At 38.2% G+C, this 17795-nt stretch overlaps 1 protein-coding gene across 36 annotated transcripts in view; it reads left to right on the plus strand.

Annotated features, from left to right (window-relative positions):
• NRXN3 (neurexin 3) overlaps positions 1-17795 on the plus strand; it is a 958542-nt gene that overhangs the window by 417670 nt on the left and 523077 nt on the right. For all 36 annotated transcript variants that reach the window (XR_012056601.1, XR_012056602.1, XR_012056603.1 and 33 more), the window contains 4 exons: positions 3273-3392; positions 8410-8791; positions 10181-10371; positions 10870-11043. Coding sequence is in view for 33 of the 36 variants with exons in the window: in XM_072930751.1 (XP_072786852.1) it covers positions 3273-3392; positions 8410-8791; positions 10181-10371; positions 10870-11043 (867 nt within the window). In the remaining 3 variants the exon portion in view is untranslated. The remainder of the gene's footprint in view (positions 1-3272; positions 3393-8409; positions 8792-10180; positions 10372-10869; positions 11044-17795) is intronic.

A 17795-nucleotide genomic window follows, 5' to 3' on the forward strand; every position in this document is an offset into this window, starting at 1 on the left:
TTCATGCATAAAACCAAATAAATTGTCAAAATTACCTAATGCCCAGTGGCCCAAAGTATTATAAATAGAAAGTGTTTCCAGGTGTGCCATTCATTGCTAACAAGAGTTCCTTTGCCTTTTCTTGTCTTTTATGATAAAAGAATGTTATACAAAGGGAAGATACAAATATCTAGATTTCTTTCTCTGTCCATTTGATCTTGCTTCCTCATTTGTCTATTGTCCTTTTTGAAGAATTATGTAGGTGCAGATAGCTTGAAAGGGGGAAAAAACATAAAACTGCAAAACATAAGACTACAGAAATGCCTGGCAGGAGTTTGTTCTTAGGGACAGCGTTATGGTACAGGAACACGTGGCCTATTTCCTTTCTATTTTCCCAGCATGAGCAACCGTTGGATTAGGAATCTTCAAGTCTTTGTTGATCACACATAAACGTCTGTATAGGAATGGCACATGTAGTAATCATGCTCAATGAAATGAATTTTGATATCCTGATGTTAAAGTCCCTGCATACACAGTTCTTGGAACTACTTAGAATTCAGTGGGAGCTTATACAAAGAGCAGCAATTTATTTGCACACTCTCAGTTGAAAAATGGTGACACAATTTTGCTGTTTTTCAGGTCAGCCCACTGCTGCATAAATGTATTGAAAACATTTGAAAATTAGCCAGTTTAAATAGAGTAAAATAACATTTGTTTAACGCTTTCTTTTAAAATCAGATATGTTTGGTTTGAAAAACTTATCTGAATGCTCTTAAGCATGCTCATGAATTGAATTTTTGTATGTAGTGTTATTTGGGTAACCCTACTAAAAGAAGCCAATACCCATTTTTGCAAAAGGGAGGGTGGTAAGTGAACAAAAGTATTAAAACTTATTTTTTGGTTTCTACTTATCAAAAATAAAATCGGCTGATCAGGATATGGACTTAAATAATAAAGTAATTCATATCTGCAGTGCTTAATTTTCAAATTTTTAGCCCAAGCTATTAACTAGTTACTTTTAAGTAGACAACCTTATTCATTTGGAAAATGTGTGAGTGCTGCAACTTTCTATTCATTTATTTGTGAATTGGTTAAGCTACATTTTCCTAATAATATATTCACATAACTTCTATTGGTGTCACAGTTTTGTTTTGAAAGTGATAGAGTGGGCATCAAGATGAGCCAAACCCCAGGCTGTTTTAGCTGATTCTTGTTTTGTCAGGCTAGGGTTGAAAAATGGGAACTAGAAGGACAGCAACTGAGTTACTCAACCATGCTGGACACAGAGCTATTGCATAGAAAGCATTGCATTGTCAGCTGAGCAGACTCCAGCACACCTGACTGTGCCTCTTGGCTGAGTCCTCCAGAGCTCTCATGGGTATGTGGAAAAGATTGGGTTTTTTAGAAAGCATTTGCCACCCTTCCCCCCTTTCCCCTGCTTTCAGATGGCATTATATAAACACACAGTTTCAGGTGACCTCCTTCATCTTCCTACCTGGGAAGTGGCTGTGTAGAAGTATAGTGACTAATGCTGTATATTTTGAGGTAGACAATAATTTTGTTGTATATCTAGACAGAGATATAATTTTGTGAATTCTGCTTTAGGATAAAATGTTCTTACTGAGGTAAATCTAGCATAACTTTCTTAGCGCTTTGCGTGTCTGGAGCCAAAAAACTTAAACTTTCTGGCCATGATCTAACTGCCTTGTTCAGCTGGATTATGTGTGTGGTATGTAACTTTGGCACATGGATGAGGGACAGCAGAAGTTATGGGTTTCTCCTGCTAAGGATTTATTCTCTGTAGCTTCAAGATATGACTCCCCATCCTTTTAATCCAAGAATGACTCTTACCTTTCAGATTACTAGAAAAACATTTTTCTCATCTTAGTTTATGGTAAAATTTTCTGGCAATGGCCTTTATTTGAAAAAGATATTCATCTCCTTTTTTTATTAGCATGAACGGCATGACTTTTAAAAAAAGAGTAACAGAATACTTATTTTTTCTCCTTCTGAAGAGTTTCTATACTACATATAGAATCCTAGCTGAATGAGACACCACCTTCTTTGCCCATGTTCCTTCTTTGGTGAGAAGCAATTACAGTAATGGTGCATCCTGTAGGCTGTGGACTATCTGCCATTAGTTTTACCAGTGCAGTATGATGAGCTGTAGCAGTGCCTCATTGTCCCTATCGCACCTCTGTTAATATGTTCAATATCTCTCGTTGGTTGTTTTTTCTTGGGTTCCCCTTTTGCCAGTTTGGGCAGTGGGTCCAGACTGATGTGCAACAAGTTTGGCTGTACTCATTCTACATTTTCTGGTATATCTGGATCAAACCCCTCCACTTTAGTACTGTACTGAAATAAGGATAGATGCTTTTAATTTAGCACACACCATTATTCAATTTCACTTACCATTTGACATGAGTGAGGTGTTCCGGTCCTGTAATCTGAACAATTAATTTTTAAGTAATTGCCTGTCAACTGTGATGGGTAAGCAAAACCAGACAAATATGGGTAGCGCTAATGCTGTTTTCCCAGGAGCATTGTTTGCAAGGGCAACTGTGGTATAACCTTTTGGAGAAGGCATGGCTCCTCTTTCTCTTTTGACTGATATCCAAGGGGTGAAGTAAGCACCTCAAATCCAGGCTGCTTTACCAAAGAACCTTAAAGCAATCAGTGAGGTTGGTGAAAGGTTTTCTTTGAGATTATAATTTTTTAAAAAAATTATTTATAAAGCGGGCTATGAAGTTCTGTGAGGGTTTTTTTAATTACTTTTTTTGGGGGGTTGTGGGGTTTTTGTTTTTGGGTTTTTTTGAGACTGAAACCAACCTGGTGTTTGATACTGAAGTGTTGAAAGACCAGTGTGTTTAACTTTGAAAAGAATCCCAAGTACCTTGGGGATGTTGTAAATCCAGATTCTTAGAAGAGCAAAATGCTACTGTAACGGATCCACTTTGGAGACATTTCAGTCATCAACTTGTTTTCCTGTTACTGTAGTGTGCTGTGCAGCGTGATGTTTGGAAATTAGTACCATAGAACAAGAGAGATTTCTATCCATTTTAAATGCATGTGACTTTAGGGCTCTATGGAGGAAGGCACCTGACGGAGTGGAAGGGTTTTTGATTCCCTAAGCTGGGAATTGTAGGTGTGAGGGTTGGCTAGAGGTTGTTATATACCTGTACACTCTACTGGTCTGTATCACACCAAGTTGATTTTCATTACTTTTCCCACTGAGAAAGCACTAAAGCAATTGTGGGCCTGGCTTTAACTGCTGCACCTATCACCCTCCCCAGGCAAGGGACCTGAAACTCTTTATGCTGGGCAGAAACTCAATGACAATGAGTGGCACACTGTCCGCGTGGTGCGGCGAGGAAAGAGCCTCAAGCTGATCGTGGATGATGATGTTGCTGAGGGTAAGTGTGATGTAGCAGTATTTTTTCATCACTGTCTTTGTGTCTCGGTTCCTAGTTTTGCCATTATGCTCCTTCTCCCTGTTCTTCTGTGCATCTCTTCCCCCACCCCTCCCTGTTACCAGTCGTGTTTTATTTTGTATTACTATGTTGAAAATGAATGTTCAGGTCTGAGAGACTTCTTAGCCAGCACCAGAAACTTCTGTGACAGCTGTGACAACTTGAGATACGGGTTTAGGGGACAGATAAGCATGTACTTATCTCAGACTGTAGAGGGGTTCAGCAGAACTTTCTCTTGGTCCAGGCTCTTTCTGAGGTAGACTGAATAAATGCCATTCCTGAGTTGCACATGTGATGGTTTCCAGTGCTGTGGAATCAAGGCCAAGGCCCTCTGGACTGCTACTCTGCACAAACTTTTCCTTGAAGATAAACCTACATGAAGTACATGTGTTACAGAGCACAGATTTATGTCTCAGCTGCCCATTTTTGGTTTTTCTTTCTTTCTTTTTTATTTTATTTTTTGTAGTTTAATAATAACCTGGGACATATTTTTTTTTTTTTTTTTTTTTTTTTTAATTTCCCAAGTTCTTGCATACATGGTTCAGAGCCATCCAGAAGAAAAAGCAAGCAAAGCAGTTTTTTCTCAGCTTTGGTTTAGAGGCTGGGGAGGATCCTGACTCAACAAAGTGTGTCAGTCCTATTTATTTATTTATTTATTTATTTATTTATTTATTTATTTATTTAAATTATTTTCTGCAGTTCCAGAGAGCTTTTTGAGCTCCTGCTTCTTTATGCAGAGAAATGTAGTTGAGAGGAGGAAAGAAAAGATCAGCCAGGAAAGTTGGGGTACCCCAGGTTAAGATTTGCATTAAAATGATCAAAGTACTCCAGATTGATTCTTTTTTAATTACAGAATTTTAGAGATGATACTTTCCAGGTCCATTTCTCCATGACTGCAAGAGCCAGAAACCTATCTTTCTTTTCTTTTGAAGGTCTAAAATTCTCATGTTTGTATATAACTTTAGGAACTGGATTTTTGAGAAAAACATCAGCAGTCTGGAGGGTGATAATAACAAAAAAAAAAACAACCGAGGAACCCTGGATGCAAAACTGATGCAAGTATAATGGTTACTTGACACCACGCTGGTTTCCCAAAAAGCTGAAATCCCCTTTTCTGAGCAGCTTCTATTCAGACTGCAACTAGGAGTAATGGCTGCTACACATAGTGCCAAAACACTCTATCCTATCCCTGAAAAAGAGGGTTTTTTTCCCTTCTGTATGAATGTGGATTATTTTAAATATTGCAGTAATTTAGATTATTTTGAAAGCCAGGAGTCATAAATGTGAAATATGCCCAAAGAAGCTGGATTACAGGAAAATGGTTAGAAATATGTTTTCTCTCTGCAGTAAATATGTGCGGTCCTATATAGGCCGTGATTTTGCAAGAGAGAACAAGAAACATGCAAAAAAAATCATTCCCTCTCCTTGCTGCAAGTCAGCCTTCGTGGTGGCTTGGTCAAAATTAGCGAATAGGAAAACCTAATTTTATTTAAGAGGGAACTTAAAAGAATCAATTCCAATTACTTCTAAATTTGAGAACAAGTCTTCTGGATATGCTTTTTTTAGGAAGCACCACGAGGTGGCACTCTCTGCATTACCGAATCGATCGCCCAAAGCCATCTGGTTTTGAAGTCTTTTTCACGACGCTCAGTTTATAAATAATAATGATACAATCCTGTACTAAAATAGGATACGCATATGTACATGTATATGAATTACATAATTAAAGATGCATTACAGCTAAAAATATCTGATAAGAGAATACCATCATGGCATAGTCAGAAATCAGAAAAGCCAGAGTTAAGATTTTTTGTGCAATCTGCATCCCACTTCCTTGGGCAGATGATAAGAGTCTTCAGTGGTGTGGTCACATAGATTTTTTCACAGGATTCTTGCTGTCTTAGGCATAGATGAGAAGTCTAAATTGGGCCCCCAGTAAAAATTAACAGCCTATTTGATTTCTGCCTTCTTATTGCTTGTTTGGAACAATGCGCAGCAGCTGAATTTTGCTCTAAATTTAGAGGATTTTTTTTTTTACTTTTTTTTTTTTGGTTTTTAATTGTGTGTCTGTGTTGTAGGCTACTTATGTTTATACAGAACTAAGAAGCTTTAACTGTCTTTATCCCCATGTCTATGTTATATGAAGTGTTATGGGCATCTTTTTCCTGTTTTACAGGTTTGAGAACAAGGCACCAGATTAAAGTTGGATGTATTTGGTACCAATTTGCTATGTTCTTTTAATCATTTGCATCAGAAAAATTCAGCATGTCTGTAAATTACATCCTTTAAATTAGTTCACCCCTGCCACTTGGGGAATTAGATGTAGACAATTAATGACCACGTATGAAAAATTTGTAATGAAGTGTCTGACTTGGTTTCCCATAGAACATCTAAGGCAGAGACAGAATCCAATTCTGGACAGCATTTTACTGTTTAATCACAAAACCTTTGTCCCACATTCCTCCTGACCTCAGAACAGATGTCAGAACATCAGTGGTAAATGAGACACAAATACAGCTGATATATTCCTCTCTATGACATCTTCCTAGCACCCAAATACCACAGTGGAGGCTGGAATTTTTTGTGTCTGCTACCACTTGAACTAGAGAGCTTGTGATTGCTGCAGTAGGTACAGTGCTCCATAGAACACAGTGGGGAACTAGAGGTGAACTCTGCAGGTGAGGCTGATAGCTAATGAGATCACAAAATACTGGATTACATTCCATGATTTCCTAGGAAATTACATCTCTGTCCTGATTCTGATCTGGTATTGCCATGTCCTTTGCAGCTTTTCACTGAACTACTCCTGAATTTCTAGAGTACTGCCTCTAGCACTATTTTTTTTTTTTATTAAGCCAGTCCCAGTTTTCTTATTTTTTACCTTTTCTAAGATTCTCGGCTCACCTCCTCCAAATTCCCTCACTCCATTTTTAATGCCCCCTATATTTGGGCTCCCTATCCCAGTGTACTGCAGATTCCCCAGTCTTGGCTTGTTTCTTCTACTTAGAGCACAATTGCCTTGTATTTTTTAAGTGTAGAAGAAAAAAGGAGACGTTTTCTTGCCTTTGAGAACTGATATCTCTTAATTTTATTGTTCTAACTTTTCAAAGTAAAGAACCAGGATTTTTTTTTAAAGTGACTTTTCTAATTTTAAGAAAACACACTTCTGATTTGGAAAGAATAATAAATTTTATCATACTGAAACTGAAACTCTGAGCCTCTAAGGATCACAGTAGTGGAAGTGAGAAAGCTGTCTAGATAAATTTCCCTGTGTCCTATTTCAATTTCTGGAAATTTCAATTTTTCAAACTAAAATAATATTATTTCTGGTAAATAACTCTTTCAGGTTTTAAAAACACTTGCATTGGTGCTGACACTTGAATTTTTAAATAGTCATAAATTTGTCACTGCCTTCAGCTGCTTCTAAGTTTGATCAGCTGTGTCTGCTTGGACTGAAGTTTTCCATGGTCTTTGTATAATTGCACTGATATTTAGATCCACTGGTAAAAATTGGAATAAGTGAAAAAAGTGAATTGATTTATATAATATTTTTCTTCACATTTGAAGTAGATAGCGGAAAGAAAATTTTCTAACAACAACTATGCTTGTTGGCTGTCTTTTAATAAAACTTGTTCACATTTGGACAAAGTATAAACTGAAAAACTGCAGTTTGTACATGACCATGAGAGGTGTGCTAGAAATATTTCAGAGTTTCCAAAGCAAGAAAATGGCCATCAGTTCATATAATCTGGCTGTCTATACACTGCAAGCTAGGATGTATCATCCACGTGTCTTTATAAGTGTGTTCAGGTTTTGTTCTATCCCCAACAGAAAAAAAAAAAAATCACAATTCGTAGGAAAAACCTTGAAAGGACTACTGCTTTTTGGTTGATTGTTTTGGGGTTGTTTGTGTCTTTTAATGCCTTTTCTCACCTCTTATGGTGAGAAATTATAGGAGACTTCAGGAGACAGCACAGAATATGAGAAAGCTTTTAAATCCCAGTGGATATAACCTAGAGGAATTGGAGGAGTTTGTTCTGGGTTCAGCTATGCTAATTGGTATGATTCCTAGGTATAATTTCAATTACTGACAAATATGTCTTGCAGTGACTGGTTGAGAGTTGTGTAGATATGCTTGCTGACCAGCAGATGCATATAAGAGTATTCTAGTCAGATACTGTTGCTAAATTTTGTCTGTCTATAGCACACCAGAAATATTTATTCCGGTTTTATCCAGTTGTCAAATTTCACAAAAATAGTGTGAATTTAAATATCCTTGTTCCCTCTGGATTTTAAATCTGGTGAATTTGACCAGCATGTTAAAATCTTATGAGAGGGACCAACAGATAGTGTGGCTGTTTTCTTTGGAAAACCTACTAAAAGAGAGGACTGTGCAGTGATTATAATCATGGACAAAAGACACTTGACTATGAGAAAATTAATTTAATTTACTGCCAATTAAAAATAGAGTTGAATGGTGAGAAACAAAGACAAGAAATTAGAACAGTGTCTGCCACCCTCTTTTATTGGATTTGCTCCTCCCTGCCTCTCTCACCTGTCCCCGCTAGGCAGAGAAGGAAATTGGAGAATGGTACCTGTGCTCAACCTGTAACAGCTCCTCTCTGACACTCCTTCCTCTTCACACTTCTGTCCTGCTGCAGTGTGGGTCCTAGCCATGGAATGCAGTCCTTCATGAAGTGCTCCAGCATGGGTGGTCCCCATAGGCTTTCAGGAAAACCTGCTCCAGTGTAGGCTCTCCAGGGGCTGCAGGTCCTTCAGGAAATATCCACCTGCTCTAGCATGAGAGTCCTCCATGAGTTGCAGTGTAGTTGTCTGCACCACTATGACCTTTGTGGATGATGGAGAATTTCCACTCTGGAACATGGAATGCTCCCTCTTCCCTCTTTTCAGACCTTGGTGTTCGCAGGGGTTTGAGTTTCTCCTTGTTTCTGTCCTTCAGGCACAATGGTTGGTGATCATACCCGCTTGGAGTTCCACAACATTGAGACAGGGATCATGACAGAGAAACGGTACATCTCTGTCATCCCCTCCAGCTTCATTGGCCATCTCCAGAGCCTCATGTTCAACGGGATGCTCTACATTGACCTGTGCAAGAACGGGGACATTGACTACTGCGAGCTGAAGGCACGCTTTGGTCTCCGCAACATTATAGCTGACCCTGTGACATTCAAGACTAAGAGCAGCTACTTGAGCTTGGCCACCCTGCAGGCTTATACATCCATGCACCTCTTCTTTCAGTTCAAGACAACCTCAGCTGATGGTTTCATCCTCTTTAACAGTGGTGATGGCAATGACTTTATCGCAGTTGAACTAGTCAAGGGGTAGGTGGCTTTCTGTTGTTTTGTACCACGTTATTTATAGATAAATTACTTATAGGTGAACTTAAAATGCTTACATGAAGAGAAGTTCACCTGATACTCCTGTTTTCTGTTTGCTGAGCTGTAAGACAATGTGTTTAAACAAAAACACTGAAGCTCAAGACTCCTGATTTTATGACCGACTTCCTCCTGTGGCTGTGGGAGGGACATTTTTACAGTGTGCAACATTAGTATTTTAAGTCACTGGGACATAGACTAATGTTTTGTCCTGTCAACCTTGCAGATTAGCACAGAGGAGGAGATGTGCTGAGGGCTTTGTATGTCTCTTCTTTCCCATTCCCTCCCCCCCCTTTTTTTTTCCTCATTGTAATACTTGTTTTTCTGCCATCTCCAGTGAAGGAAAAAGAAAAAGCATATGGGCTGCTGAATTTGTACTTCTGCTGGTGATGCTTGATGAAAAGCGAACTCAGCTTGCTTTTGAACTGCTGTATTCTTTTTAGAAGACCTGTAGCTTATAAAAAAATCCTTTGTTAGCTGAACAAATTTTGATCTCTGATGATTTAGTCATGGTAGACATATTTTCCACAGTTTACTAGTCCTTTTTATTTCAGTTCAATCTGTTTTCTTTTTTGGCTTTGCACATACTTCTGTAAGCGGGACATTGAGTAATAAAAAAAGCAACAGTCGTGATCTCCTGGTGCTCTGTTGAGAGTAGAATTTTGTTCTCTCTCTTTTTTTTTTTTTTTTTTTTTTTTTTTCTTTTTTTTTTTCTGAGTAGAAGACTTCTCTTGCATCCTCAGGTGGATTTCTGTGCTTGAATTATATAAATAATTCAGGGTAACACTCCCATGACTTCAGTCTTGGTTAGGGTCTCTAATTTTGCCAAAAGCTTTGCTAGTTGTTTTTCAGCTGTTTGAATAAGTCTAGGATCTCATGAGAATTTTAGTACAATATTTCAAATTAGTTTCCTAATTAACTTCTTATGGGAGTTATTCAAAACTCAGAATTAACCTGGGGAATATATGCCCCAAATAAGCATATTTAGCATTTCTCCCCAGTACATTTATCAATATTACCAATTAAAAAAAAATATCTGCACACAGTGTTTTGTGGCTCTGAGAGAACTTTGTGAAAAAGAGGAATGTTTTATGGTTAGAATCTGATTACATGAAATGTTTTCATCTCAAAATACTAATCATTACACTTTGGTAGAAAAGAAACAACTATATTCTTTCCAAGCAGTGGCTAATATTTTGGCTTATGAGAACTTTATAACCCAGAGATATTTCCCTTCATGACTTTTTAAAGTTAATTTACCAGCTCTGGCTAGAATAAGGTTCAGTAATGCTGGCGTTCTTCCAGAATATTAACCAGTTCTTGCTATATTTACAGGTATATACACTACGTGTTTGACCTTGGAAATGGACCTAATGTTATCAAAGGCAACAGTGATCGTCCTCTGAATGACAACCAATGGCACAATGTTGTCATTACCAGAGATAACAGTAACACACACAGCCTAAAAGTGGACACTAAGGTGGTCACTCAGGTTATCAACGGGGCCAAAAATCTGGATCTTAAAGGTAAACTCTGCAAGATTAGCATGTTCCCTCTTTGTTCTTGTAGGGCTGAACAAGTGAACAGGAAAAAGCTTGGAGTAACCATCCATTACAGAATAGTAAATCTGGACTTTGCACATTTTGGCTTTCAAAGTAATTTATCTCTTTTTTGTTTGACAACTTCTTATAGCTAAATAGTGTGTTATATTTTGCTTTTTCAGAAATTGTCATTTTTCAGATTTTCCTAGTTAGCAAACTAACTAGGTAGCAATGAGAACTGGGATTATTTAGGGGATTTTATGATGGGTTTTTTGTTTGGTTTTGTTTTTATTTAGGTTGGTTGTTTAGCTTTTGGGTGTTTTTTAGTTTTTTGTAGTAAAGGAAGCAGAAATAATTTCTTGCACAATATGTTGCTCTAGTTTAAACTTTTTCCGAATGTGTGTTCACTTTGCTTTATTCATGTGTGCTTTATTCAGGTGTGTAACCTCCTCCTCCTTGCATGTTTATCCCTCTCTGTTCTAGGTGATCTCTACATTGCTGGCCTAGCTCAAGGCATGTATAGCAACCTCCCGAAGCTTGTGGCCTCACGTGATGGATTTCAGGGCTGTCTGGCATCTGTAGACCTAAATGGGCGTCTGCCTGACCTTATCAACGATGCTCTGCACCGCAGTGGGCAGATTGAGCGTGGATGTGAAGGTATAATTGATTTCAGAGAAGTTCCCCTCTCCAGCACTCACTTCACACTTCATTGTTGCCCTCCATGCATCTAATTATTTTCCTTACTGTCCATTTCATTAGTGTGCTTCCATGGCAATATTCTTCACTACACTTTTTCTACCAGATGCAGCTTATGGATTGACAGTTCCTGTGAATGGCTTAGCAGCTCTTTTCTTATATGCTCTATCCCATGTGGGTGGTACCTTTAGTAGCGGGAAAGGATGGTACTAGGGACAAACTACTACTTACTAGTAGTTTTCTCAGAGTGGTTTATTAGCATTGCAGAAGCCTTAAAATACTTTGAAAGATGTTCTGAGCATTCAGTTAATTTGTGCTTCAGAGCACCCTTTCTTGGAACCCACAGAAGTAAGTATTTGGAAGAACAAATAGAGGCAGGAGTAATGGAAGGTAGAAGGAGCTGAATGGTAAAGATTGGACTGGAAGAGCAGTTCATTTTTGATGAGGTGGGTCTCCCATGAAAGCACTGGAGGCATTGCCTCTTCTGCCTGGGAAACATTTCTCTTCAGTTGTTCCAGCCAGTTTAGAACTAAGTGGGATGAGTTACTTTTTGCAGCATGAAGACAGTAGTGATTTCTTGAAGCCTCTTTAAGTAATTTGCTGTTCCTGTAAGCTCCCATTATTGACACCACCATCACTGACTCAGTACAATGCATATAGCTTAAATTCCCAAAGCACTTGGGATACTTACCATCCAGAACTCCAAGGTTTTTCTCTCTGGGTTAAATGACGATCACCATTATGTCTAGAATCACTCAGTACCAGTCTGCTGTGTTGGCTGCCAGCCACTACAGGTAGATAGCTTAACTGTGAAGTTTGTATGTATGTTTGTTAAAACAAGATGTATGTCCCAAACTGATCCTTCAAAAATTTCACAACATGAAAAGACTCCTTGATCGTCTTTCCCTTCTGTGTCAGGATTACAAGTTACATCATGATGAAGACCTGCTGCTTGTCAAGACTGTTCCCTTTTATGATTGAAGGTATCATCTGAGAGATAACTTTGAGTACCAAATTGATCATCCAATCAGATCTGATCCCTTGCTTGTGTCTCAGTGTTCTGGTTGGCTGAGAGCTCTTGTGTCCCAACCCTCCTCCCATGCTCCCACAATAATACTCTGGTTGGTGAGGATTTTGTGTCCTCTCACAGGAGCTCGCTTCATGTCAACTCCCATCTCACAGCATTGGTGGGCAGTTGTAGGCTGTTTTTTATTCTGTCTTTCTCTCTTTTTCTTAATAGTGTCTATTAACCACTTTGTTCCTTCTGGAAATGAGCACAGTGTAGGAGAAGTTGAGTCTTTGCCCATTTGTAGCAGAGCTAAAAAAAGAAGTACCCCTTTTCTCTATAGTTATTTATAAGGTTCAAGGAAAAAAAGCATTTGATGTTTATGAAAAAGTCTATTCTGTTTGTATTTGATGCACTGAAAGCTCTCCAATATTAGTGATTTTTTTGATAACTCTTTTGTTTAAAATTATCACAACCTATTGGCTCTTTAGCTGGCATGTGATCCCTACTAGCCCTCCTCCTCCTGAGAACCACGCATTCAGACTATCCTGTTGTTCTGTATGTGGCTCAGGAATAGAGCCATGAGGCTTTCCCAGAAGAGTGCCCCATTACAGCTGTGGTGTTTCCTTCTTCTATACCCAGTGTAGTTATTTGATGTAGTGTTGTGTTGCTGAGGTTGTGTAATATCAGTGCTGATCCCAAAACACAAAACGTGGCACTTTGTCTGTGTGCCAGTGTGGTACCAGCACAGCTGCTGCCTGAATGTGGAGATTGCTTCAGTTTCTAGAATGCAAGTCCTCCTTTTCTTCTAAAGTCCTTCAGACAGGACTCAGAATTGGAAAGAGACCTAAAAATATGGGTGATAAGGTCAATGATGGTCATCATTCTGCCTTTGGAAGAACTTGATCTTGGAAAGCTGTGCCCTTGCTACCTTCCCAAATGGTCCCTGTTGAGTACCAGTGAAACGGCTGAAGAGGAAAGTGTTCTTTTTGCCAACATATCTAGGATTAGTAAAAAAACCCCGAGAATTTGGTTACCATAAAGCTGTTATATTTGTTCTTATTTTTTATTTTCTTATTTTTTGAATAGAAACAATCCTCAAAGCTTCATCTCAGATCTTACTGCCTGCTGGTGTCTATTCTTACAGTTGCCAGTGAAAGTCACACCTATCTCCCATTCTCTAAGGTTTTCAGTCCTTATTTGCATCTCCCTAGTTTGTTTCCATCTTTGTAGTAACTTTGGGTGCAGTCTTAATGTTTTTGAGGGCAGAAGTCCCAAATAGTCCTTGCTGTCTCATGATGTTTAAATATGTTTTTAATAAACAATTGCAGGCTTTTTGTCTGAATAGTCATGCTGTGTGTTGATTTGCTGGACATCTCTGTATTTCATCATGAAGGGCAGAGGGACCACATACATGATGGGAACATACTTGCTTAAAGAAATGTTATTCCATTCCCACGTATGAATCTTGTCTTTCAAAGGTCTTGTAAGAGAGATTTCTGCTAATGCTTGTCTTTTGTTGAGGCCTTGCTTTCAGAGGCAGAGATTACAATGTGGCAGCTGTTTTCCTTGAAACTGTCAGTTTCATCTCAAGACAAAATCAAAGAATATTTAGAAGATAAAGGCCTTAAGAGCAGTAGAATATGAGATGTGTTCAGCAGAGAGTACTGTCCTGGCTAAGATGCACCAGTACCACTGAAAGGGGTGACATTGTTACATCCTGTTTGTTTTTTATCTTTGTTCTTGTATTTCAGTACCCTGTGTCATACCACCAATTAAGATTCACAAGTTTCAATAGGAAAATAATATTCCTTATTGTCTTGTCTTACCTCCTTTTATTCAATTTGATCAAGCCATTGAACTTCCTCGAGCACATTGTTCCTCTCGTGTGCTTAAGCGTGATTCAGCCTCCCTGTGCACCGAAGCACACACTTACCACAGAATTATCTGTGTTCCAGTGATGAGTAAGGCTTCTACTTGAACAGGAAGCACTTTCAATAATTTGTATTTATAGGACATATTTTTCTTTGTAACCTCCCAAAACATTCTTAGTCATATACACGAGTCACTCTTGAGATGCAGGCATCCTTGGGACTCAAATTGGCTGGTGTATAACAGTGTATAGTAGTGCTAAAAAAACCCAGTTCAAGACTTAAAGCAAGAACTACTTAACTGCCAATGTCGTAGTGGTTCTATTGCTATAATTTCTTTAAATTATATATGGTGGGATTTGTTTAGGCTAGCACAACTAAATAACCTCTTCATTGTTTTTGTGAGGTGACTTATAGCTCCCTTTTGCATCGTGCAGCTTCCATGTATGCTGTAGAAGCTCATGGTTCCAGCTTTTGAAATCTCCCATTCAGTCCCCTGTGTGTTTGACAAGATGATAGCTACCACACTGACATGTTTTGTATTTCAATGTATCCTGTAGTATCATTGCTTTTGGTAAAGAATTTTGAGGGGGATTATCTGGAAGAAGAGAACCTAAGAGTATGAAATGCCAAATGAGTTTATGAACATATCTCACACTATTTTTTTTTCATATGGTAATTTGGTTTATTTTCATTGGTCTTTTGCAGTTGCTACATTCCTCATTTTTCAGGAACAATAGGCAGCTCTTCACAGATCTTGACAGGCTGGTCAGATCTGTAGTGGCAACTTGTGTTTTCCTGGAAGGGATGTTACAAAACCAGAAAACCACCTTACTGCTTGTGTGCTACACACAGCTCTGAGGAGAAAAACTCTTGGGGACAATGACCTGATACCATATACTTGTTCATTTTTCAGAGTTTCTTGATCTCTTGTGCTCACTGCAGCTTTCATCATTATCTCAGAGGTAACAAGGGGCCTTTCCCCTAAACACCGCCTGGTGGTGAGAGGGCCTGAGAAAAGCTACCAAAAGTAGGGAAGCGTTTAATACTTAAATAGTCCTTGTGTCAGTGTTGCATTAGGGTGTTAAACACACTGAAGAGACAAAATGAGTTCTCAGAAAGGACTTCAAATGGGATGGCCTCTTCTAGTGGAAGCTTAAAGGCGAGTCTGCCACCTACTTTTGGCCTTGCTTTTCCCACCCATAAAATTCTTCCTCCAGGTGTTCTTGTATTTGTGCTAAAAGTATGAAATTCATCTATGTCTTGCAAACCACTTTGAAATTGTGGGTGGAGGCTTTTGAACATGAGCAAAGCAATAGAAACTGAAGAAAAGTCTTCTGTCAGGACATAGTTGTCTCCAGTCTGTATCTCAACAGCCTATGAAGGGTGGTTGGAAACTTTTCACTCCTGAGTTTGAGCAATATAGGCTATTCTACATCAAACATACAGTTTGAGAGAGATGTCTGTGCTATGCTATATATGAAGAGTTGGTAGATAGAAGAAGTTGTACCAGGTTACCTCATTTCTCTTCTTTGAAGTAAACAATTTAAACTTCAGCTCAGCTTTTTCTCACTTCTTGACTTTTAAAATGGGTCCTTCTTGCTGAATTCCTCATTCCTGGTCTTGCTACTAGATAAATGGATCAATTTATTTCATCCACAAAAATCTAGACTGATTCAGTGGCTTTTTTTTTTTTTTTCCTCACTCGTCTATGAAAAAGTTAATCAGATGTGCAATCTTTTGTGTAGTTTAAAGAGTATGCCCTCAATATTGATGAGTACTTCCTGCCTTTGAGGCATTTTTTAATCTCTTTATTAATTTGCCCCATCTTCTCATGTGTTTTCCTTTCTTTTAATTGGACATTCCTATATTGCTTACCATGAGCACTAGAGCTATCTGAAATTCAGCTGCATGTTCTAAATATTTTTACCCCATCCTGTGCCCAGCAAAAAAACCCCCTAACAGCAGTGGCTAAAGAACATTTTATTTCTTCAATAAAGTAGTGTTCTATGTGCTTTAGAGATCTTGCTTCTACCCCACCTGTTCCACTAACAGCTTCTCACAAAGGAGACTGATTATTATTAAACTAGCTGACACTATTCCAGATGTTTTGGGACTTTTTTTTTTGGTCCTAATTTAATCTTCTTTCCAAATCCCACAGTAAAATCATAATCTTTTGCTACTTTCCATGAAATAGTATAGTTAACCTTTGGAATTCACTGGTGCATGAAAAGCATAAATGACACATACAGGCTGGATAATCAGAAGCACATTTTGCATACTAAGCAATATGTGGAAAACAGCAAATCTAATCTCATGCTTAAAATCTCACAGCAGGATAATGTCAAAAAGGATTTCACCCTTCATCTGCTCAGTAGAGAAAATTCAAATCTGGTCATACTTCACTTTCTTTCTGGAATCAAAGGTTGTCCATTGAAGAATGGAGCATTAATTTGCTCCATGATGGTTTGACATCTTTCCTTTTCCTTGCTTTTGTATTCTAGTCGCATAGTGCTGCTGGATTTATGGAACAAATATGAGCTTTTCTTTCAGTTACAAAGAAAATGAGGTGCAGGGAAGTAAGAAAAGTACTTATTTGTTATAGAGAAATTACTTTGATAGAACAAATGTTAAAAATGATGCATGGTGAAGTGCATCCTTTTCTTTCTACTCCTTCCTCCTTTCTTTTGAATTTTGTTTAAGGAAAATGGGATTTTACAGCTTTATGTAGTAAAGTGGTTTCAAAAGTGGAGAGAAAATTCTGACTATCTCAAAAGGGAGGATAATTGCTATCTTGAGTCATTCATAGGCTGTGAAACAGCAAAGATTTAAAATGTTAAAATTCTTAGGAAGCACAGGAAATGGCATCTGCACGTGTCAGTTCTAATTTATTGGTTTGTAAATGTAAAAGAAGACAATGGGGAAAGGAGAACTACCAATCTTTCTTCAGTATCAGCTGTGATGTTAGAACTTTTTAAGAACAGGTTAAGCGGGTAAGTATGCACTTCTTAAATAACTATCTTTTGAGCAATGAGGTTAAAGATTTTGTGTTTTGTTGTTCCTATTGTCGTGTGTAATAGAAATATTTAACCATCATAGGCAGGGGATTCCGGAGCTGCTGCCTGTGCTCCCATCTTTGTCCTCTACTTTTTCCACTCTGAAAGAGAAAACTTAGAATCAATGTATAACGCACCAAAAATCTATGTGGCTTCCTTGTGGATTGACTCCATTAAAAAAACCAAACCAACCAACCAAAAATAAACAAAAATCCCCCCAAAAAAAAAATAAACCCTGTGCCTACATGGAAGAACATCAGTGGTATTGTTTTGCTTTTTATGCTCTTCAGTCTCCACAAAGTGTAGTTGGATCTTTAGACAGTCAGACTGAGTAGACCTATGATTTTTTTTTTGCCATGTTGACTATGATTTGACCACAGGCAACAAGATCATTCTGACCTAGGTGGAATAATGAACTGGTACTCTGTTTTTTTGATTTCTCTAATGACTGATTAAGACTATATGGGTCTAAGGCCTGAGCTGTCTGCTTGCCTGTTGATGTAAGATTTTTTTAAGAATGTGTTGAAATCTATGAGCAGGTGACAGCTTGTGAGGGGGCAAGGTGTTACTGTCACTTATATCCAGTATTGAGTTCACTTCTTTAGATAAACAGAATTTTTTGTCTTATAGAATTAACAGTCCTCTATGTTTTCTGGCAATAAATCCACTTTGGACAAAAAGCCAAACAAACTAAATGCATGCTTGACAGAGGTACTAAAAGTCAAATAGATTTTTTTTTTTTACTTAAATGAATTCTATGTATTTCTCAAACAAGACATA

This window comes from Taeniopygia guttata, chromosome 5 (assembly GCF_048771995.1).
Source record: "Taeniopygia guttata chromosome 5, bTaeGut7.mat, whole genome shotgun sequence".
Classification (NCBI taxonomy): domain Eukaryota; kingdom Metazoa; phylum Chordata; class Aves; order Passeriformes; family Estrildidae; genus Taeniopygia; species Taeniopygia guttata.